The sequence below is a fragment of the Echiichthys vipera genome, assembly GCF_963691815.1.
Source record: "Echiichthys vipera genome assembly, chromosome: 16".
NCBI classification, from domain to species: domain Eukaryota; kingdom Metazoa; phylum Chordata; class Actinopteri; order Perciformes; family Trachinidae; genus Echiichthys; species Echiichthys vipera.
Genome location: NC_139841.1, coordinates 11,428,522 through 11,453,112, shown reverse-complemented (window position 1 = coordinate 11,453,112; position 24,591 = coordinate 11,428,522). Strand labels below are relative to the sequence as shown.

The 24,591-nt window shown below is 40.5% G+C and overlaps 1 protein-coding gene across 1 annotated transcript; it reads left to right on the top strand.

Moving 5' to 3' along the window:
- The first annotated feature begins 11,538 nt into the window (after positions 1 to 11,538).
- On the top strand, positions 11,539 to 18,671 carry stbd1 (starch binding domain 1). The gene is made up of 3 exons (XM_083930082.1): positions 11,539 to 11,911; positions 13,680 to 14,098; positions 14,660 to 18,671. Exons 1-3 carry the CDS (start codon positions 11,638 to 11,640, stop codon positions 17,645 to 17,647), a joined length of 3,681 nt encoding a protein of 1,226 aa, XP_083786208.1. The 5' UTR covers positions 11,539 to 11,637; the 3' UTR covers positions 17,648 to 18,671.
- The last annotated feature ends 5,920 nt before the right edge of the window (positions 18,672 to 24,591 follow it).

Sequence of the window (24,591 nt, the reverse complement as noted above, 5' to 3'; positions counted from 1 at the left end):
CACACTAGTGCCAATGGAGTGATGAATGCAGTGCCAGAATGGAGGTCATAGAGGTCCATACACTAACTGGACTGGAGCCACAGTCTGGATGATTCGTGCATGTTCTCAGCTGGGAAGGCAGCCTCACTCAACCAGGTATCCTGCCTCCCTGGGAGGGGTGGAAAAATGATGGCATTTTGATAAAAAAAAAAAAAGAAAAACCCGCAGCTGTTCATTTAGTTAAAAACCAACCAAGGAAGTGCAGATATACATATTCACATGGTATGAGGTGACCAGATTTTGTAAATGAAAACCAGTTCAGTGGTCTAATATTTGTAGTTAAAAAAGGGGGAACTCCCATTTCTTTTTTCTTATATAACAATTCATTCAGAACAGAGACTGCAGACAGAGTCATGGAGCCGAAAGTCCATGACTGGATTTATGAGGTAGTGTAGCTTAGCCTATAGTTTATACTTAAGATAGATTATAAGAGTGTAAGTGTATGTTAATTTAACTAACCTCTCTATTCACATCAGAAGCGCATTGAGAAGACACAGCTCAGCAGGTACGCAGGGGGAGTGTTCGCTTACCTCCTGAAAAGACCATTATGCCTGTTGATCAGGTGTATTGATAGTTTTATTGGCTTTTTACTCACTAAGGCTTTTTACTCACTGAAAGTAGAGAGTGTAGTTGGAGCAGCTCAGTCCCGACACAGACAGAGGAAATTCTGCAGCGTGATAATTAATTGCACCAAAACATTCACTTAATATCGTTTTTAATAATCTAGATTTCTGTATTTACCCCCTGTTTTTAACACAGAACATTTACAAATATGTAGTTGTGATCAAAATGACAGCCGAGTTCAAAGACGGGTGTGACTAAAGTATGGGACAAATTAAAGTTTTGACCTAATGATGTTCATCCCCTAGGGATGGAAGTATATCTTTGTCACCAGGGTCCTATGTTCCCCCAGGTCAATATCCTGTGAATATGACAAATTAAAGGCTTGATTATGCTGACAAACTGAGGCTAAAGGTACAGCTGCAGGCACCAGGAATGTGAAGTACTTCTGTTACTATCAGAAGTTCCACACAGTAGATTGTTATGCTACCATTTGCAGTGAAGTGGCTGCGCGGTCACGTCACAACCGTCAGTAATGTTGAAATCACCCACCAACAGCTTATAGCCTACTGATGTTACTCCTTGAAACCTACAGCCTCCGATTTGGGGACAGACAGTATTCTCGACCATCATTCCATGGCCCCCTGGGTAATTCTGAATGTACTAGATTTCATAGCAATCCATCCACGAATTGAGATATTTCCGTCCGCAGTGGTGGATTGACCAACTGACCACCGTCCAGAGAACCAAGGCACTAGTGTGGCTAAAAACTTCAACTGATCTCACTCTTGTTGTAAAGACCCAGTTAATCTTTTCTTTTACTCCAAAGAAACCACAGTTGCTACTGCTGGAAATATGTTAACTGTGTGTGTGTGTGTGTGTGTGTGTGTGTGTGTGTGTGTGTGTGTGTGTGTGTGTGTGTGTGTGTGTGTGTGTGTGTGTGTGTGTGTGTGTGTGTGTGTGTGTGTGTGTGTGTGTGTGTGTGTGTGTGTGTGTGTGTGTGTGAGTGTGTGAGTGTGAAAGGATTTTGCTTGGAAAAGACAGTTCCTCATGAGAGCAGCTTTTTATGACCTTGTTAGAGCTTTCAGACACAAAGTTGATCCCTCTGCTACAAGGTTAAAGACAACGTTTGGCTAGAAATGGACCCTTGATGGCTGTTTGTGGCCACAATTTATTGATATTCTGTTAAGGCGTCGTTCTAATCGATTTTAAATTTGAACAGATTTATATGTAATAACTCCACAGTGTCTTGTCGTTTTCCTTTGCTAACTTGCCAACCTTTCACCAGTGAAGCCACATTGGAAATTAGGCCTGTACTGTTTCTTACTTTTTGTAAAGCCAAAGTCATTTATCTTAGCCTTCAGAATAGTTATTCAAAACAACATTTAAAAACAGATGGATGGAAAAAGTGTTGTTAATCTTTCTGTCATACTTACACAAACCGGCTTTAGTTTTCCATTCTGTCTGGCACAAATTCAGCTTCAATTCAATTCAATTCAATTCAATTCAATTCAATTCAATTCAATTCAATTCAATTCAATTCAATTCAATTCAGTTCAATTCAATTCAATTCAATTCCAGTCCATGACAATTTTTGTCTTTATTTCGTTTGGTTTAAATTATCTTTTTTTTCCAAATACAATTAATTTGCCTTGCTTTCTCTCTTTGTCAGTATATTTGATCTTAATTTATGAAACAGGTTTCTCAACTTCTTCCCCTTTTTTTGCTATGTAGTTCTCATGTTCCTGCCCTACTGTTTTCATATTTTCTCTCTTTTCATGGTCCGTCTCTCCTCACGCCTTGACCTCTATCCATCTCAGCTTTTATTTTCTTAATGCCTCATATTCATACAACATCCCAGCTGGATGGTATTGCCGCATTTCAGTTGATGTAACACACTTTCAACCTTTCAAAATATATGCAAAATTTGAGAATTTCAGTGTGACGTGTTACACATCTTAGAGGCACTCAAAATCCCCCAAATGAAAGGAGTTAATTAGATTTGTGTGTGCACATACACCAAAACATATGAGGTGGAGAGTCTTGAAAACAGGGTAACACTGGTTCACTTTCACTTCCACTCCATTTGAAAACAACACACACTCACTGCTTTATGTGAGAGAGAGAGAGTGTGTGTGTGTGTGTGTGTGTGTGTGTGTGTGTGTGTGTGTGTGTGTGTGTGTGTGTGTGTGTGTGTGTGTGTGTGTGTGTGTGTGTGTGTGTGTGTGTGTGTGTGTGTGTGTGTGTTGTATGTCTACAAAGACCATTCCTAAAAGTATCTGTAAGCATGTGTTTTTATGTTTGTTTATGGCTTACATGCTGGCCCTGCCTTGCGCACTGTGTGTGTGTGTGTGTGTGTGTGTGTGTGTGTGTGTGCGTGTGTTCAGAGGGTACAGACTACGATTGTTCTCTCTGGGTGTTAGCTTTCGGAGCAGGAAGTGCACGTTCAGGTCATGGGGGGATCTAGGCACGCTCAGTCTGACCACATCTGTTCAAATACCAGAGACCCTCAAAGTCACACAGGAAATATGTGTGTGTGTGTGTGTGTGTGTGTGTGTGTGTGTGTGTGTGTGTGTGTGTGTGTGTGTGTGTGTGTGTGTGTGTGTGTGTGTGTGTGTGTGTGTGTGTGTGTGTGTGTGTGTGTGTGTGTGTGTGTGTGTGTGTATGTGTGTGTGTGTGTGCGCGCCCGTGCTACAGAGGTTTCTCTTTGTGAGCACAATTTATAAAAAACATTTGACCTTCCGCTACATATAAAATGTTCCCACTATAAGTAACGGAGGAAAGTATGTCATGTACCTGCTATAATGTCACTGCAAAAGGGCACAGACACTGGATAAACACATAATCAACAGCTCCACTTTTTCTCTTCATATGCACTGTGTATTGTTACCTAGAGTTGAAAATGATACAATGAAGCTTTATATTGCCGATGCATAGTGTTCCAAAGGTACGGGTCTCATTCAGGGGAATCGCAATTTTTCACTTTATATTAAATATGATGATGCTGCTGCTAGGGTTAAGGTTTTGTTAGGTGTAGATAAGCAGTAAAAAGGCTTTTACAGGTGCTGGATCAAAGAATTAAACTTACGCAAGAATCAGACAAAAGATCTGCACGCCGTATTAAAAGCTCTGTGATAGTGCTTCTTGTTTCAGGGCAGTTAGCATCATTCTCGATCGAATGGAGTTCTTCAGGTACTGTCAAATCACAATGACGAAGCAGAAAAAGCAATATATAGACGTTAACGCATTCATCACTTGGGTGATTGTGATGCATTACTGAGAGTTATTCTATGCACAAGTTGGACCAATCAGAGCAGAGGTGAATGATGCTGTCTGATGGACAATCATGCTTATGTGAAAAAGGACAAGAAACATGAAGATCAATATGATACTGGCACATAACACATCAGGGGTAGAGTTAAATATATATAATAATTGATATACATCTGTAATGATAAAAGCTACTACATAGAAAAATATATGGAAAATGTAGAAAAATAGAACTAAAAAGAAGTCTTTTTAAGGAATACAGGCAAGTTCAGTCTAGCAATCAACCATTATTTGTGTTCATACCTACATATTAAATAACATGCACGTTGAAATAACACATCAGAAGTAAAGTCAGAGAAATAGCATAACTCATCTGAAAAGTTACCATGAAATACTATATAGAATTGAAAAAGTAGCATTAAAAAAAATAGAAAACAGTAATATATTTCTTGCCTAAAAATAAAGACTTTCGTGAATCAAATTAACAGAATTTGTATTGATACAATAGAAAGGACAACACAGACACAAAAAAGAATGAAAGATTGGTGTTTAGCACAAATATAGTTTGGATAAGTTAGATAAAGATTTCAGTGACAGTTAAAAGAAAACCACGACATCTGGGCCAGAGAGGAGTTGCCAACAAGTGTTCTACCTTGTAAAGTCAGATGCTTTGTCCGCTAACTTAATGACACATGAAATTAGCTTCACAAGACGCCACTTGGATTCAGGCAGCACTTGATCAGCCAGAAATTGATAAAGAGAAAAAATGCTTCAACCACCATCCCTGATGCATTCACCATGGTACCAGTCCTTACTAGTCCATACGTAGAGTACTATCCACCTGCATCCTATAGTAATGACTATTGTGTCAGTCAGAACTGATGTACAACTAACATTAAAGTAGTACACCAGCTATTAAGTATTGCAAGTTAAGATAATCACAATAGACAGAAAAGCAGAGATACCCCAGATTTTCGACAGTATTATGGGTAAAGCTCCAAAAACACCGGACCCTCCATTTCCCATAATGCAACTTGATAATGTCTCTCATCAGATCCTCCCTTCCTAGTGAACACCGTGGTCTTGTCCATTTTCAAACTTCATACCTGCAGACTGTAAGAGAGGCTAACTGTTATAAGTCTGTTGACATGCCAAGCTAACCCTGATGCCGTCATCAGGGTGATTTTCTCAGACTTTAGAAAGCTCCCCCTTACAGACTACAGAAAACATTATACAACTATTTTCACGAGCTAAGTGGTTCTGCCCATACCAGACAAACTGGAAATAAAACGGAATACAATACCATAAACACTGGTACATTCAGAACACTTTCAACAACACTTGTATTGTTTATTCAGGGCTGTCTGTAACATGTCCATACTGACTGTTTCATTAGGTGTGATGCTGGTCGTCAAATGGGAAACGACTGGCGTCCGAGGTTTGGTGTTTTCCTCCATGCTTCCCGGAGGTTTAGGTACAATCCAACATTTGTGCATTTATCAGGAAAACACAACTTGACGATAATTTCTTAGCAAAACATTGAGGGTTTGACGAGCTGAAGCTTAACTTAAGCCCTTTTCACACACACAATGCCAAACTGAACCTATCTAGACCTTTATCTACCTACCTGGAGGAGCTGTAAGAAAACGTAAATGTTTGAATAAGTTGGACCGGACATTAAACTGACTTTACCCTGTCGACTTTCTAGTACAAAGTCTGTGAGATGTCCAATTGAGCCAATGTGTGAATACAGCACCTCAGTGGGCATGTTGATGACATTGCAATCATGCGGCTGGAACTTCCGTCGGTAAGGGTCGAAATTGTCGGCTTATGACCAAATTATCAACTCAGATATGTGACCGCGGTGCAATCGGCATCATATCCTGCCTTCTGCACGCTCTACCCAGGCGCCATCCCTCGCCTAAACCAAATGGAGCATTTCCAGTAGGCGAGAACGCATATTACATGGACAATCTCCTGTTGTGTGCTACATATATGAAATGTAAACGCAGATGTCCAATCCTGATTCTCCAGTTGCTGTCTGGAATTCATACGAGAAAACGTCTTTAGGCTGTGCAATGCTGATGTCGCTTGTCGAAATGCACACTCACAGGCTTTTGTAATGGCAATAAAAGCCGTCTGCTTCAAACACACCCTGTTGATTAAGAGTTGGTCAAAGTGTCTGAGACGACGAGGAAATGAGTGGAAGGGTTAGGAGGGGGAAAAGTGGAGAGAGTGAATGTGAAGGGAAAGATTTTAGTAAAGAAAGAGAAGGACGATGGGAGGATGGGGGGATGGGATGGAAGGAAAATGGGCCTGGAGGAAAGCGGAAATAAAACAGTCGGTAAATGTTCCCATGTGTTGCAGGCACTCCGCATCTCGCAGAAGTGAGGAGATGAAAGCAAAGGATAGTGGGTAAAGGAGATGTCACGTCAACGCCCAGCCTAACTATCACAGAGGGAGGAGAGAGGAAAAGAACAGAGGAGACATGAGAGGATGGAAGTGGCATTGGCTTGAGGGAGGTGAAGATTAAAAAAAAAGGAGGACATAAGAGATGAAAGCAAGAATTCAAAGGCAAACTGGGAGACACGGAGGGATGAAAAGAAGGGTAACCTCTGATATTCAAAGATCCAGTGAATAAGCATTCAGTCAGCACAAATAGAAAATAAAACAAAAGGCTGTGTGGGTCCCTTAAGTAGTTTCTCTCCTCCTCCGCCCCTGTGCTGCCACGTTTACGGGACAATCCGTCTATTCTTGGGAAAGAAAAGCCCTGACAGCCAGACGGGAGCCAGGGAGAGACCAAGCAACCGTGGTAATAGCTGGCATCAACTTGTAAACAACAAGAAAGAAAGAGGGTGGGAGAGGTCATTAATGCCGTTTCATTGTTAGCTCATATTGTTTTTAATGTTGTTTTTTTTTTAACTAGGTTAGGGAAAAGTGAGAGGGGTTCTAGGAGAGCTGGGTTGCATTTAAATATTTTCGCTGAACCTAATAGCCAAGTTATTTGTAAAAAATGTATCACTAAAACAAAAATAGATTCAAAATCAGTCTAAGCATAGCAAACCAGGAATAACCTGTCTTTCTTCAAAAATCATAAAAAAAATACCCATAATAGGTTCCCATGACAGTGACCATCAGAGCTGTTTACTGGCCTAAATATGACACCTAGTGGATGCTGCTACACCTCTCACTCTGTCTCCTCAATTTTTTCCTTTTCCAGAAAAAAACATGTTAAGAAACATCAGCAGTGAGCTGTAGTAATACAATAATAATACAATAACACGAATGCAGGAATAAAGAGATAGATATGTTAGATATGTCTGAACTTTTGTGTCTGTAAGAATAGGAGCTTTCCTCATCGCCTGACTCTCAGCTTCCTTTCCACCTGCCTGACTGACAGACAGCTCCTCTGGAGAAAAGCCTTTAGGGTCCAGAGTCAGCCCAAAGTGCTCTCCCTCTTTCTCCAGCTGGTAGAAGATCTGACGCACGGTCACACTGGTTTGTAGAGGCTCATCCAGGCCAATAGAAGTCCACAAATGGCCTGAGAGCAGACCGGACTCCATGCGAACACAGCATCTTCAGTGTGTGTTCAGTGTTAAATCCACTTGTTGTGAGATGAAACACTGTTAAAGTGTGTTTTCTCAGCAGTTATGCTTCCAGCTTTTCTATTCTAAGAAAAGTCCAGAACTTCAGGAACTTTTTTTTTCATTGTCACTGCCAGAGCTGTCCACTGGGTGGGGCTCATGTCACCACTCCTTCACTGGATCATTACTGTGTTTGTTTGTTAAGGAGTTTATTGTGTGATGCTAAATGAAATCAATGCCACAGTTTAAATGGAGATTAAAGATTAGAGGCTATTTTGGGGGGCTCAGTCAGCCATGTTAAATCTATAAACATTTATTTTGCTTTTACATTATGTGTTTGTATAAGTGTGCTGGCCTCCCTCCACTGGCTTCCCATAAGCTTTAAGACTCATACGAGTCCGTAATCCAGCCAGAGATCTACGGTCATCCAGTGAGTTGTTGCTGGATGTACCTAGATCAAAATTGAAAACCAAGGGCAATCGTGCCTTCTCTGTGGCTGCTCCCAAACTCTGGAACAGTTTGCTATTACATGTAAGACAGACATGCGAGATCCACAGAGAGGTTTAAGTGTGCTTTAAAAACACACTTTTTCTCCTTGGCCTTCGGTTCCACAGCGACTTCTAATCCAGCTTAGTTTTGTTTAAATATCTATGTGCATTTTTAACATAATCTTGCACTGTTGTTTATGACTACTGTAGCTGTGCATGCATGCGTATGTTTGTGCATATGTTTCAATATGTGCATGTGTTACATGCATTTGTGTTTGAGTATGTGTGATGATATGCATGTTTTCCTGTTTCTTCTACATGCATTCTTTTTGTTTTTGTCTCTGCTCTGTGAAGCCCTTTGGATGACTGTTACAGGTCTTTTTAACCATGCTATATTAATAAAAGTGAACTTGAACTTGAACTATAATTCCAGCATGTTACAGATGCCCAGAAGTTAGAATTTAAGACTCAGCATGACCTTATGAGACAAAAAAAAGAAGGAAAGGCTACCATCATTTCAAAAGTAGCTGTAGCTGTAGCTGTTTGTATTCTAACACTATTCCGCCAGCACATCCAAAACAACTCTTTATGTAATTTAACTTGGTGACCTTTGAAGAATGATTGGCATTGTGCCTTCATCAGAACAGGAATAGTAAATAATCTTACCGTATAAATATTAACGCAAAAATATGAGGTGATTAAAAGGGATGTATTTTAGCCTCTTCTGATGAAAAATGGAAACTCATTTTTCTCTCTCTTCCATTCCGTATTTAAGTAAAATTGCATGTGTGACTACTTAGAGGTTTTCGATGAAGAAATATGGACCTCACAAAATTAAATGAATGAAGAAGAAAGGAATCCTGTTATCTGAAGCAATGAGAGCCATATAAGAAAATGCATAGCTATAGGAATTGAATATTCAGCTCAGTTAAACTTAAATTACATCTCAAATACAAGTGTCATAACTGGTGCGTCCAAGGTAACAAGGGAAAGGCTCAAATATACTTAGTCTTGAAGATTTTCCAATGATTTATTGAAGGAAAAAAATGTAAGAGTCCCTACATATAAAATGAAGCACCAACAATGTAGTTAGAGAACCCAGAGTTTATTAAAAGAGTGTTTTGAAAGACTTACCTACTGGTCCCGGTACCGGCTCCTCTTGTGGAAGTCCTTTCAAGTCGATTACCAAATGCCAAAAAGAAGGAGCTCATTGATGCTTCGTTTTATGTGCAGAGACACTTACCATGCTACTGAAGAGGTTTGGTCTTATTTTGAGTAGTATTAGTGGTTAAAAAGCCATCTGTTAGCGAGTCTCCTGGATTTCTCCTTTAATAGTTATATGAAAAACGACTGTCTCGATGGCTTATTTTATGTGTGTAAGTGCCGTGAGAAAGACCATGAGATGATTTTGCGCCGGAATGACACTTTAATAATCCTTTTATATATGCATTTGCACTAAAAAGGGTATTTAAAAGCCAGAGTCAATTGTGGCCAGCCAGGTAATAGTGTTTGCCCTCAGCCTTGGCATTGTTTGTCATTGTGGTGAAATCAAACCACTGTTAAACCACCATTAACCTTATTACTGTAGCTTAACAACAAGCAAGCAAGTGACGTAGAACAGTGAAAATGAGTATATGACCTCATATCACCTTATACTCATGTTAGTTCAGTTCCAACTCAGTACAAGCAAATCATGTGGTGTGTTTTCAGACGCGTTAATATGGACAGATTTATATTCTACCTATATTTCTATTATGATAGATATACATTATATGATAATTTTATGATATACAGAGCTATTTCTGAAATATAGAGCTCAAACAGGTTTTAAAATGAAAACGTAGTAGCGTTGATGTCGCCTGAGCCTAATTGTTGCAACTGAACATATACATAGGCCCTTCATATAATTTGAAGGGTAGATTGGTCAGTTTAGAAATGTATTTAGTCAGAGAACAATCTTTACATTTTTTTGTGTAAAGCTTTGTTGATTTGCAATGGTTATTTATTTTATAGATCACTAAAACATGCACAATGTGGCAGTGATTTCTTTGCTGTGGCCATAAATGTTTGCAGAAATAGTAAATGACAATAATTTAGCAGAAATCTGTTGAAAATTAAACATCTGCGTGAGTGCATGGGTTTTGAAATAAATATGTAAGTAAGTGAGGAATGTGCTTTTGTTTGAATGTGCATGAGCTCAAGAGTGGTCAGAAACTTTGCTGTAGTTTTTACAGCTCTCCACTGGGTGGAGCCGTCACACTGGAGTGCTGATGTTACTGCATCATTTCTGGGTGCTTATGAAATTCTCTTCAGCTGACAGATGGAGACTGGAGCTGCATAGAGTAAAGCTATATTTTTTGAATGTGTATGTTGTTATGGATAACATTTTGAGCAATCCAAGAGGATTACAGACACCACAATTCTGATGCATCAATAATCATATCATCTTACTCAGATCAATATGGCCTGTGCCTTTTTTTATGTTTACTGGCATGAATTGATCTAAAGGCGTTCAGGTATTTAAATAACAAAAGGGAGAGGAAATGGAGAGTTCATGATGTGCTAATTAGTTATTTTTGGTGGATTTCTTTAGTCTCAAACCTCAAAGCATTATAGGCTCGCTTTGAAATGGATCAGACCAACAAACAACTCCACATTTACAAGATGCTCTAAAATGAGACAGAAAAATAGCCTGTCCAGTGTCTACATTTTTTTTAAAGTATGAGGCATGGAATGACATGTAGGTTTCCAGCCCTTTTTTCAATTTTAATTCTCTGACCTTTATTGGTATGAGTGTAACAAAGACAGTATTCCCAAAGCATCAAGTAATAATGAGATTAAAAAGGAAAAGGCATAATTGATCAAATCAAGAAAACAATGAACTAATGTTGTAATGAAATGAATCAGATAAGCCCACCTACAGATTCACTGATATATACAGCCTAAATGTGCATATACAAAAATCGAAATATTTAAAAAAAAAAAACAAGAGTTTCAGAGGTTATAGGTCTAATGTATGTTAATTGGTAAATTTAACACATTAATAAATATGCAATGACAATATTAAGACGTTCTTTTTTTGTTTTGTGCTGGTTTGTTGAAGTGTGGCATTCGGGTGGGACCCATAAAATTGAGAAATGTTATCATTTGATGGAATAAGTAGGCCATCTCATCTCATCAGCATGTCTTTCACTGGTTTCGCTAATCCCATCAGTGGGATGTGTGTGCGTGTGTGTGTGTGTGTGTGTGTGTGTGTGTGTGTGTGTGTGTGTGTGTGTGTGTGTGTGTGTGCGTGTGTGTGTGTGTGCGTGTGCGTGTGTGTGTGTGTGTCTGTGTGTGTGTGTGTGTATGTGTGTGTGTGTGTGTGTGTGCGTGTGTGCGTGCGTGTGTGTGTGGGTGGTGTAGGCTGCAAAAACATGTCCCTTTGCCTTTTTATGAATGAATGCCCAGTCCCCGTGACCCTGCCAGCCAATGAGCAGCCCGCACCTGAACCAGCTCTGCAGCAACAAGAGGTCACTACACTTCAAAAAAAGAAAAAAAAACGTGGAGGAGAGCACGCACGGCAGCAGCAGCCTGCGGCAGCTTCAGTCGGATCAGCCAGGCCTCCGTTCGCACATACAGAGACATCACAGACGGGCTCGTTGTTTTTTTGTTTTTTTTTGTTGTTGTTGTTTTTTTTTTACAACGGATCCGCAATGCCGCTGAAAAACGGCAACAGCGTGGCCGTGGAGAGACGCGTGGATCTGGCGTCGCTCTTCTGCATGATCGGGCGACATGGTCCCGCCGTGGCTCTGGCCGTCATAGCCCTGGTATCCGTGCTGGCGGCTTTCATCATCTACCGGACCGTGAGGGGGAAGCGGAGGAAGGCCACGGCCGCCGACGGTGACGATAAAAGTGCCGGGGAAGAGACGGACGCGTCGGTGATCCGACCGAGCCCGGAGGAATCTCACAGCTCCGTGGAGTCAACAGGTAAAGGATCCACAAAATAATGGGATATTCGATTAGGTACGACACCTCGCTCTTTATTATTAGAGTTAAAACCGAGCGCCCCAGGTAGCCTACACTACAACACTGATATGATAATACCATAAGGACACCATGCATTTAAAGTGTGACAGTATACTGCAATAATCACTCCTATTAATATCTAGTCTGAGTTAAGTTGCAGTGTTAGGCTACTGTAATAAATAGGCATAGACTGTCATACTACTCACATAGCCTATAAAGCCATTATTAACTCTGGGCCATTAGTAAAAGCTGCCCTCATTTAGGCTACTAACCTTTAAAATGATATTAAATGACCATAGTAGTACACATAGTGTTGGTAAATGTCGGCAGTTATGTAATGTGACATACATGAGTGCACTAAAGGGGAACACCACCTTAAGAAATTGAATATGTTATTTCCATGGCTGAGGGAAGTTCAGTATTAGTGAACATGAGCTACTCTCTCTAAGAGTCACAAACCACAGAAGTAAGGTCTCAGTGTGATGTCATCAAGTATAAAGCCTTGAGCTTCTCCGTAGACATTGAATAGGAGACTGTTTTTGTGTGTTTACACCCAAATTAGCTTCATTCGGTTGCAGTGTTCTCAGGCCTAAAACAGAAAATGTCCCCATATACCGAACATTCCCCGGCCTGCTCAGTCATCTTTACCATCTTTCACAATTTGTTGTCTTTGGAGCAGTTCCACACTTTATATTTGATGACATCACACAATTGAGTCTTGTAACTGTAGTCTTTGGATTTGGGAGGGAGGTTTTAATATATAGACATAATCTTTTTGGACTGTCTTAGACCACAGGAATAATGTGTGAATTTTCAAAATAGGTGTAGGTCATCTTTAACTGCAGTACTGTACTTTAGTACAAATTTGCACTTCTTGCACTTTACTTGAGTATTCCCATGCTTCTTCATATTTCTACTATTAAAATTCAGTGGGAAATATCCAACTTTTACTACATATAAATGAGAGTTGGAGTTGCTTGTTAGTTTCAAGATTAAGATTTCACAAACGAAGCATTTAATGAGCTCATATGATGCATTGTTATGAATTAAACTACCAAATGGTAAATACAGTTGCTAACATTGGATCAACCTCCTCCAACTAGAATAGTAAAGTTGTACTTACACGTGTGCATCCATTATAGTAATCCATAAACTGTAATAAAATAACAATCCGAGGGGCAATTTCTATTGTTATGAATTATTTGTTATTTTACCTTTGGTACTTGAAGTACATTGAGCTTAAATATATACTAGATTCAGCTACAGACACACTGAGATAAAATCGACCAATAAAGATACACAAGAGAGGCTGTGGCCAGGTCATATGAGGCCTTAAATGGAGGAGATATAGGGTACAACCAACATTACTGCAGCTTGTTAGATCGATTACTTCTCCTGTGAATACATCATCTGCTATGTTGTCATTGTAAAAAAAAAGTACAAAGGTTGAGAAGACAGAGTCTAAAGAAATGTATTTTTATGTCTGTCCTTTGTAAACCAGAAATGGTACTCATTTCAACAAATTTACAATTTCAGTTTAATGTCTGGACTAATATTTAGACATGTACCTCTCACCTGTTCTACTGTTCAAGTTATAAAGTCACGCAACATAAATAAAAAGGGGTACAACTTAGAAATTAATTTAAAAAAACTAAATTATAAATCTGTATATTATTTGTGTAAAGTGTTTTAATTGTATAGCTTTTTATTTTCATCTATTTTGTTATAGATGTGAGTGATGAAGCCTCATCAGATTTGAAGGAGGATGTTGATCTGATTCAGAGTGATCTAAAAATCAGGCACCGTCGTGCTGCTGCACCTGCTGCTGAGAACAAACCTCCACCTTATTCCCCTCCAAAGAGTGACATCCAAGTACCAGACAACATACACACCACTTCAGATGACTCAGAGGAAGTGGCAGATGGGTGGGACTCTTACGAAGCAGCAGAGACATGTGCGCCGCTAGAGGCCAATCAGAGCCTGCAGAGTGATACTTACACTGAGGCTGAAATGGTGCCGGAGGATGCCGTTGATCAGGGTGAAACAGATGACGCCGTCGAGGATGTGCTGGAAGCGGTCCATGATAATGATAGCCGCTGGAAGGAGCCTGAGTTGATTAAGGATGAGAACCACGAGGAGGTAGAGAAGGTAAGCAGCTTTGTATCTGTGAGGTTATATCCAAGCCACAGACAAGTTCAAGAGCCATCCGTTACAGTTGACCTCTTTAAAACTCTCTGTTATTTATTGAGCTTTAGGAGCTTTTGTCACCTCTGAACAGAACCAGGTTAGCTGTTAGCCCTATTTGTCTTTGTGCTATGCTAAGCTAACCAGTGGCTTGTAGCTTCATATTAAGCAAACAGACAGAAAGTCCAAAATTAGTCTCACGAGGGAACATTAAATTTTCAATTTGGTATGAGATGAGAGTGGTATCTGTCTTCTTCTCTAACTCTTGGCAAAAAAAACCCCAAATAAATGTATTTCGCAATTTGTATGAACTATTTCTTTAAGGATTTGGACCAAAAACCCAGTGGGTATATTTCTCTCATCAACATTTCCCTCAGACCTCATCCTGTCTGTAGTTTCAGACTAGCACAGACTCAGAGACCAGCTGCAGGCATTTTTATGTCTTTATCTTTATCTGTGTTTATTTTTATCTACTGTCTGAATAAGTTAGAACTGAAGACACTAACTTTTTATTCATGTGTCTAGGTGTTGATGGCAGAATGCCAGGAAGATAAGGATGTGACCACAGGAAAGGACGCTTCTGACAAGACAACCAGAGGAGAGGAAAACAACCTCCAGTGTACTTTGAACAATTCAGTATGCATCGATCAAACCCCTCATATGAGTGAAGAAAGTGATGATGACAGACCGGAAGATAAAACCAACAGTGTGGACAGCTCTGAGGAACCCATAATTCGTACTGAAGATATATCTGTCCGTTACGTCTGTTATGGCAAAGATGAGGAGTTTGAGGAAGAGAATCCAGATAGTAGGGATCATAGTAGTTATTCCGGCGATAATCGCCTCTCTCAAGATGAGGAAAAGAATCAGGGTGAGGAGGCAGAAGAGGAGTGTGTAGACCAAAAGCTAATTGCTCCCCAGGCTGAGATTGTTTCCTCAACATTTGAAAAAGAAGCAGACCTGCCATCTCAACAGCAGGAGCAGTGTGACAAGATGACGGCCACGGTGACGGACACAATGACGGACACGGTGACGGACACGGTGACGGACACAGTGATGGACACAGTGACGGACACAGTGACAGACAAAGTGACGGACACAGTGACTGACACAGTGACCGACAAAGTGACCGACAAGGTGACAGCGCCCATTCTGGATAGTGATTGGGGTGAAGTTAGTGGTCTTGTAGTTGTTGAAGTGATTGACAAAGTTATAGATGAAGACCACTCAAACAAACTTACAGCTGTCAAATGTGACGCCCACTTGCCACAGTCAGACAAGCAAGACTTGGAGATTGAACAAAAGGAGGACAATGGTCTTACCTGTTATCAAGAGGACGCTGTTCATTACTGTGGTGCCGATCAAGTGAAAGACAAAATGCTCGCTCATGACAACATTGTCACCTGTAATGAAGAACCTTACAGTTCAAGTGCGCCACTCAGCCCTCCTCTGCTCTGTTTAAGCACGCCTGAGGCTGGTAATCATGATGATGGCCTGTCAGATATCGCCACTGATGCAAACGCTAAAATCTCAGGCATTTTGGGTTTCCCTGACTTGTCATCAGATCCTCCATATCCACAGAAAGAAGATAAAATAGCACCATCTCTGGATGAAGACACTGATTCTACTATTCTAGGCCCTCAAATGCCGTCACATGAGACAGAAAAACAACCTGAAAACAATGGAAATGGCACAACCATGGTGTTGGCTGAAGAACGCAATGACCAAGTGTATAAGCCTTATATTCAATCTTGCTACCAAGTTGAACCATGTATCCAAATTACAAGAGATGAAGCTTTTGACAAGGCAAGTACCCCTCCTGATATAGTTGCTTGTGATGATGAAAACATTACCCCCCCTGTAATGGCTGTAGTTTTTGACGAGGCAGCTGTTGCTGCTGATCCTGATACAGTTGAAAACGTAACCGCTTCTGTAATGGTTGAAGAAATATCTTGTCCTCAGCTGCCATCTACTTGCCAAGACCAGCAAGGCGTCTACATGGTAAATAATGAAATTTTTGACAAGACAAGGGTGGATTCTGCTACTTATGCAGCTTCTGGCAATAATGTGAGCTGTACTGCACTTTCAGTGTCTGAAGAAATATCCCATCTTGGCATGTTGTCTTCCTTCGAAGACCAACACAGTGACTGCATGGGAAAAAATGAAACCTTTGATGAGACAAAGATCGATTCTGCCACTGATGATTGTGATAACGATAGTCTTACTTCACCTATAATGTCTGAAGAACTATCTTTTCTTGACATGTCTTCCTCCCAAGACCAACAAAGTGACCAAACAAATGATAATGAAGATTTTTCCGAAGTTATCAGTGGTGCTGCTCCCGTCATGATTGAGGATATTAACCCTTCAGTGTGTAAAATGCTTTTGCCGTCTTTCGAGCAAAGTGAGTTGAGGGATAATGACATATCACCTGCTACGGTTGGTAAAGAAAGTGGGATTTCAAGCATGACTGTCAGCCCTGATGATGGTAATGAATTTGATGTGATCTTTGAAAATATGGTGCCTCCGGTAATGGATTTGGATCAACAGCCTGAGGGACAGAGGGAGGCTCAAAACAGCCTCTTTGCTGATGATGCAGCCATATCCATCATTAAAGAGGATACAGCAGATACGATGTCCAGGCCTTACCAATTATGTCACTCCCAGCCTCCCAACAGTGAGTGCACAGCTTGGACTAGTTTTGAGTCATTTGCAGCCAATGAGGACATGTTTGGTCATGACGTGGAGAGTAGATACCACAGAGCGATGGATCAGTTTGCAGACAGTGTCACTAGCTTCTCTGATGAGCTGGAAAAGCAGACAGACGTGAAAGTTGTTTTCGAGGTTAAAGGGAAGGAAGCAGAAGTAAGTGTTGAAAAGAAAGAGGAGAACGCAGAGAACGAAAAAGAAGAGGACTATGAAAAGACTGAAATCAGTATCATGGAGGCAACTATGGACCATAATGAATGGATCATGGATACAAACTACCCAGCCTTTCCCTGGATGAATGTTTCTGCCACATCTTTTGCCCAAGACCACACAAACGCCAACCAGCCTCCCAGGGAAGAGTGTGAATACATCTCTGCTGTAACAGAAACCGCCTGTATAGAACCAGCAGATATCCAACCTTCAACTGAAACCGATCAAACTAGCGCTCTCTCCCTTATCGACGAAAGCACAGAAAATAAAAAGGTCTTGGCTGTCCAACCCATGCCCCAGAATGTCAATGTGACCTTTCGTGTCCATTATTTCACCCAATCGCCATACCAGAAGGTAGCTGTCACAGGGAACCAGCATGAGCTGGGGAACTGGAAGGGATTCATCCCTCTAGAGAGAACCAAGGACGGGCACTGGGCCACGGTGGTCAGCTTACCCGCAGAGATCCACATGGAGTGGAAGTTTGTGGTGGTGGACAAAGGTGAGGTGTGTCGCTGGGAGGAATGTGGCAACCGCCTCCTTGACACAGGTTACGGAGATGACCTGCTGGTGCACAAATGCTGGGGATGCTTGTAATAGATGAGGTGCGGGGAAGATTGAGGGCGGCATGTTCAGTAAGCTTTGCTACTGATCCAGTTAATTTGTACAGCCTGTCACAAGACCCATATGGTGATACAGCAGATTAAAATGACCTAATACTCATTATTACTGTATCATAATATACACCTTAGTAAGCGTTGCTTTTGTAATCTTGGGGGTCAACAAGAATAGAATAGAATAGAATTACTTTAATGATCCCAGACTGGGAAATTATTTAAAAGGTCTACAGTTTAGGCTAAAGCTGGGATACATTTGTGTTTTAGATGTCAATGTGTCAATATATATATATAAACTATTGTGAGGGTTTTACAGCCTTTAAATCTAACCACCAGAACCCTAGCCCAGACATCTATACGTACAGTATTTTGACCTACAAATTCCCACCAACATGATCACTGGAATAAACTGGGTTACTTCACTTTTCTTAGAGGATTGTCCTCTTATAGCCAGTGATTAAGTGGATATTTCAGGGAACTGGAAGGATTGCCATCAAAAGACAGAAGCATTGCATACAATGTCTTTGTTTTTTTCTGTGGCAGTATCTATAATTATGCAAATTGCACCTCTTTGAAAGGGTGACTTAATGCAGGTGTTTAATTTGTGTTCAAATGGAGACTTTATTACACTGTTACTAAGCTGCTTAAGTACTCCCCAACGATCGTATGAGAATAAATGCACATAGTTCACTTTGACTACAGCAATAATGAAAGCAATAAATGTATATTGTATACTTTACAACTGGTGTTATATCAGGTATTCTAATGTGTTTATCACTTAACTGTGATATAGTTGTAACTTTGATGCTGCTTTTATCTCGAGGGACTGTGTGCATGCAAGATAGTCCCCTTGTTGTACTATGAATGTGCCTTTTAATCATAATTTTTCTATTAATGTGTTATAAAGCATCAAAATAGTGTGGCTTGTTAAAACAGCTTTGCTTGCCATCATTTTCTTCATCTTTTATTAAATTGCTTACAGTATATTCATTATTTTCTCAAAAAGTACTTTTTTTTGGTCATGTTCCAGTTTTAAAATCAGTGTAGACTATTGTCTCTATAGCTTAGATCACGTTCTTGTTATGCAATACTGTGATGATAATGCTACTCTTGAATGTCATTAAGGTAGAGTCAATTACCAAATAAACAAATCTTCCAAGTGTGTCATATCTGGGTATATATTTTTCTCTTCTATGTTACTGCATTGAAATACCAGATGTTTGGAGGGAAATTGAAAAGTTTGGTTCTAGTATGAGTTATTCTTAAGTAAGGGAAACGAGCAAAAAAGTTTTTCACTCACTCAGTAGGCCTTTTTCACAGAAGACATTCTCACTTGTTACAGCAGGAACAATGCCGGTGTGAATAATGAAATGAATGATGGCTGATTTGATTTCAGGTTGTGGTATCATGTGTGCTGGCTCACTGTCACTCTCACTGGAACACTTGAACAGCACGGAGCTATTGCTGGTGTTATTAGTAACATTTGTGCTTTTCCTACTGTAACAAGTCAAAATGTGTATTGTGAGAAAGGCCTATAGGTAACATGACAATCCATTTTAAATTATCTTAATTACCTTGTATGGTATTCGGGTCAAATTGACCTGTTTCAAGTTTTTTTCAAGAAAAGAAAAATGGTCCAAGTATATTTGTTTTTACTTACACTCAATGGCCTTATTTTATGTGATAAACATGTACAAACACAAAATAATAATAGAGCACACATGCTACTATACCCCACACATTTACATCCTTCATATGGTCTTCGGGTCAGTTTGACGCACATACACATCGACACACAGACACATGCGCGCACACACTCACACACAAAGATATTGTTACATTACTATAATCGAGGCACAGAGAAGCTGTTTGCCCTCACTCTTTACCCTCTGTCATCTGTCCACCTCCAACACAAAAAAGGAATCACACTTGAATCTGAGATAAAGACAACATGTTAATGGTTTATGAAGTAAAATTTGTTTTCAGATTCGATTTGTTTTTCAAAACCCAAATATGACGCCCATACAAGGGTTAATCAGAGCATGAGAAAATATCAGCCAAAAAGTCTTTGTCTGTACCGAAGACGATTGATGGATTTTATCTATGTCTTTAATGTTCTGTCCAATCATTTTCATATTTTGCAAACTGAAAGTGCAGCTTGTTTGTGACAGGATATACGTAGTGTCAAAAGCACTATTGCATTCTCTCTCAGAGCAAAGATATTGAACGCAGCAACCAGTTTAGTGAAGAGGCGTTTGCAGATCTCCATTCCAATAATTTTTTTTTAATTCAGTATGGCAGGTCGCTCTATTTCTCAACCAAGCACCAATATGTACAAATGATGTGCTGTTGCTGTCTACATTTCTGTGAATCATTAACTGCTGTTGCAACAAACAAACAGCTTAACACAGACAGATTCAATCCTGTGGGGCGTTGTGAGGTAATGCACTGAAACACACTTTGACCTGATGCCTAAATCTACAGAAATGTCTGTGATTCGGACAAAAAGCCGAGACTGTGACCTTGTTCTGAGTCCAGCTGGCTCAGAGGTGGCTCACGCAGAGAAAGCATCATTAGCAGGCGTGTTTTTCGTGCCAGCTTGTCAGCTCCACTTAGCTCTCTGCTGAAGGTGACTTCACTGATTCTGAAAAAAGGGTGCTTGTCATCTTCAAGTCCACATTCATATACACATATGCAATGTTTTGCCAGTGCTGTAAATGATTGATGAATGATCTGCACTGCAGGGAGGGGGTTTTATGATTTTTTTTTCATCGAATAAATCCAAACATAAGCAGTGCTGAAATGGGGTGGGTTGGTGGATGGCCATTAGGAGAAGAACATTTTTATCATCCATAATTAGATGTTAATGGTTCACTGGCAGGCCGGCTAATAGAAGAATGCACAGTAATTATTCAGAAAGCAAAAGAATAATCATTCAGGCAAACTAGAGATGGGATAACACAAGCCGCTACGCCAAATGGGGTCAGAGGCAAAAAGTGTGTGTGGATGCGCGGACCTGTTAAGTGCTGAATAAATCAACATCATTCTGAAATATATGTATATATTGAATTAAAAAAAGAATGTAACTCATGGTTCACCTACCGAATAGCAGTCAGGAGAAACTTACATGCTTCCCATGTTGACCTGCCACTTACATGTGTCATCTACAGTAAATATACAGTACATACTTTATGTACAATGTGTGATATATGATCTCTGCTGTGGCTCCACATCTGGAAGACCCCTCTCTAACTTATCCAAAGTGACCAATACTTATGGGAGCCTTTCCTTGAGTACTGAACCCTGAATATTTGCGAAACAACACCATGCACCCTTTAGCCGAACAAGGCCTCTGGGACTCATTTGACTGACTTCAAATGGGGTCAACAGAACTCTGCCCAGAGGTAGGTCATGTGATTTCTGCAGTCTTTTCTAGTTCAAAGCAGGAGTTCATGGGACTTTTGCCTGTTTGCCCCAGTGCAAAGATCCAAATATAACAAAACATGATGTTACATAGAGGCTCTGTTTACACTGAAAGCCTCAGATGTCCGGAACATTTTCTATTTCTGTGTTCAGACCAGACTATCCAGTTTTAGATAAGACTCCTGATAAAACACCTTACTAAAAAGTCACCAGAGGTTATTGGTAATGTTAATACATTCTCCTGGGCCATGTGTGTTGATTTTGTGCCGTGTAAATGCAGCCTCCCCCACAGTCGTGCTAATTTGGCTTCTGGGAGTCTGCACTTTCTAAGGTTGAAGGTAATCCTTTATTTAGACACAAGGCTTACAACTGACACCACTTACACTCTGCTTATAGATAACTCTCTCTTTGTAAGTCTCTCTCTAAGTCACATAGACATTAACACAAATGCAAACACACGCACGCACAAACACACAGTTAAGCTACTGTTGGGCCGATGTTTGATCTCCGTTAAGGCAGAAGTCTTAACACTGAGTCATCGGTGCGAACTGTGAAACACCCTGCTGTCAGGATCTTCGAATACAGAGTGAGGATGTGTAAAGTGAACAAAGCCTCCCAGTCAACATCCTATAATAGTTATTCAGCTGTTGTTCTTGCATCTCACTGTGATAGCTGGTGAGTAGTCAGTCGTCCATCAAAAAATAGGGTGTCTTTACCAAACCTTAGAGGCTGAAATGTTCATTACACATTACAACATAAAGGTATTGACATTAAAGTGCCTATGATCGATATTTTTCAATAAGAAAACTGTATCAAATGACAATGTGAAAACAATGGGACAAGGGGAAGGTTGCTTGAAGTGATGAACCTACAGAGAACCTGAAGTGCAATCAGGGAACGCAGATCACCCCCAAGGCCATATACCCTATCTTGCAATGTAAAGGAAAGTACAAAATCTTCTGTATCAGCTCCAAAATAAAATGGGCACTTCCCTGGCCCATACTTCACCCTTCCACCAAGTTTAATGACAATCGCGGCAGTAGATTTTCTGTAATTCTGCTGACAAACAGACACACCAAACCAAAAACAAATCTGGCCTGAACCTGCGGCTCCCCTTGGCTTTACGGATCTTTATAACAAGTTGCAGCTCACTGTTAAACTGTCCAGCTGCAACTTTGCTGCTACACAGTGTTGTTTTCAATAGCAGACGGTGGGAGTCTTCAGTGAAAAAGCTCTAAAAATATATATATACAGTTTGTAACGCGGAGTGATCTTGTGTGCTAGAATCCAGTTGCCATGCAAGGTAACTAAAAATCCCACTACTGGATGTGCATATAACAACAATGCACTCACAATTTGATAATCGTACGTACTACAAAAGACAATCTGGCAGGTGTATAAATATATACACTGCTGAGGCAATCAGGGAAATGAGAAACTGACCTAGTGGGTGAAACTGGAGGGAAAGTGGTTATCAGAGAGCAGCTGGGTGTGGCTCGACTGAAGCACACAGTGATCCTCTAGTCCAAGTTGAACCTCCATGTGTGAAATTCTCTTTGAGTCGAGTCTACCGTCTCCTCTTACAGAAGCCGACCAGTCGGACCAGGCTGCCACTTTCCACTTGAACTTTGACACAGAGTGTGTATGATGATCAGTGTGTGTATCTCTGTTTGTCTGTGTGTGTGTGTGTGTCTGTTCATTTTGTACTTTATCATGTCGTTGCCATAACGCATGCTTATCTAACTTCTAACTAAGAATGTGTTTTGACTCATGGTTCATCCTAGTTTCTGTGTCTAATCAAACTGCTTTTTTTCTCGTAACAATAAATGTCAGTCTATAAATAGCATAAAGGATTCAACTGACTTCTCTTTTTGTCACTGTTATATCACTGCTCTCTCTGGCAATTTCTCTGATAGTGGTTGTGGAAAATAGTAAAGTGTGTGATAAAAGCTAAATTTTCTGATTCATCGGGAATATGATTACATAATGAAAAAGTCCATAGTTGCAGTTTTGGTGTGCCACACATGCAGGCTATTTATAAAGCATACCAGTCCTCATTCCTGTTCCATACTGTGGGATCATTCAGCGACCTTCACTGGAGACTGTCGAGCCTGCTGACTGTGCTGCATGGCCATAAGCGGAGGAGCGAGGGTTAAACTGCAGCAGAAGGAAGGAGATCTGATTTGCAAAATGTATGACGTCTAATGGTCCAAATCCAATAAAATCTATATAATTTCTACAACTTCTTCATTAAACTTTGGGATTTTGTGTGCATATTTCTGCACAAGCCCTAAAGTAAGATAAACACCTAACTGTTTTTGTCCCTTGTCGATCAGAAAGCAAATTTTTCTGGATCCATGCCATGCTGGGACAGCCCTCCACCAGTGATGTCACTGCTAGCAGTCTCAGAGGACACTGCAGTTGTGGGCTGAATGCAGTAGGTGTGCAGTGGAACAGCACAGGATGTATGTGTATGGCAATTGTGAGTGAAAAGAGATAACATGAGAGTTGGAGGAAGACAGGCAGAGAGAGATAGAGTAAAAGTGCACGCTGCTGCATAATGCAAACAAATCTGCAGGATTGAGTCTGCCTGAAAGAGTTCAGGTTATAAAATATTTACAATAATCAGACATTTTTGTCCGTTATACGGATTCTGACGTCTTTGTGTACTGTGATATAGTGTGGGCGGGCACAGGCTTGTGCTTTATCAATCAATCTACAATATCTATATAGGTTTTACTACCTTGTTTTTTCAAGAAGCATCATAACATGGAGTGTGGACTGGTGGCTGGAGAGGTGCCAGTTCATCTCCTGGGCACTGCCAAGGTGCTGTTGAGCAAGGCACCGAACCCCCAACTGCTCGGGGCGCCGGTCACTGGCAGCCCCCTCACTCTAACATCTCTCCATTAGTTGCATGTATATAGGTCCTGTCTGTGCATGCGTGTGTATTTCGGGCCTGTGTGTGTGTGTAAAATGAAAAAATAGAGTGAAAATGGAATTTCCCCATTGCGGGACAAATAAAGGAATTTGTCTTCTTCTTAACATTCCTGCCAATATTCTGTGGTTAAATTATAATAAGGCTGTTTGGAGCTCAAAGCAAAGCTAACATCTAAATGAGGGCCTGATTCCCTCAAATTCAAGGACCCAACACAGCATACCCTGGGACAAAGATGGAGGTTAATTGCGGCCACAAAACTGATAATTTTTATAATGAGAACTGGCAGGCTTTACAGAAGTTCACAGACAACAATAAGAGAGAGAGAGAGAGAGAGAGAGAGAGAGAGAGAAAGAGAGAGAGAGCGAGAGAGGCTTGAATGTGTGAACACTTATCCTTGTTGTGTTACACTATGTACTCTTCTGTCTCCACTCACAGCACAACCAAACAATATGATGTAAGTTGAGTGATAGATAGAAACATACGCAGCCCCTAAAGGTGATATTTTTCATTTGTATGCTCATCTTGTGCACATAAGTTATTATCACATTATTCACAAGATTAAA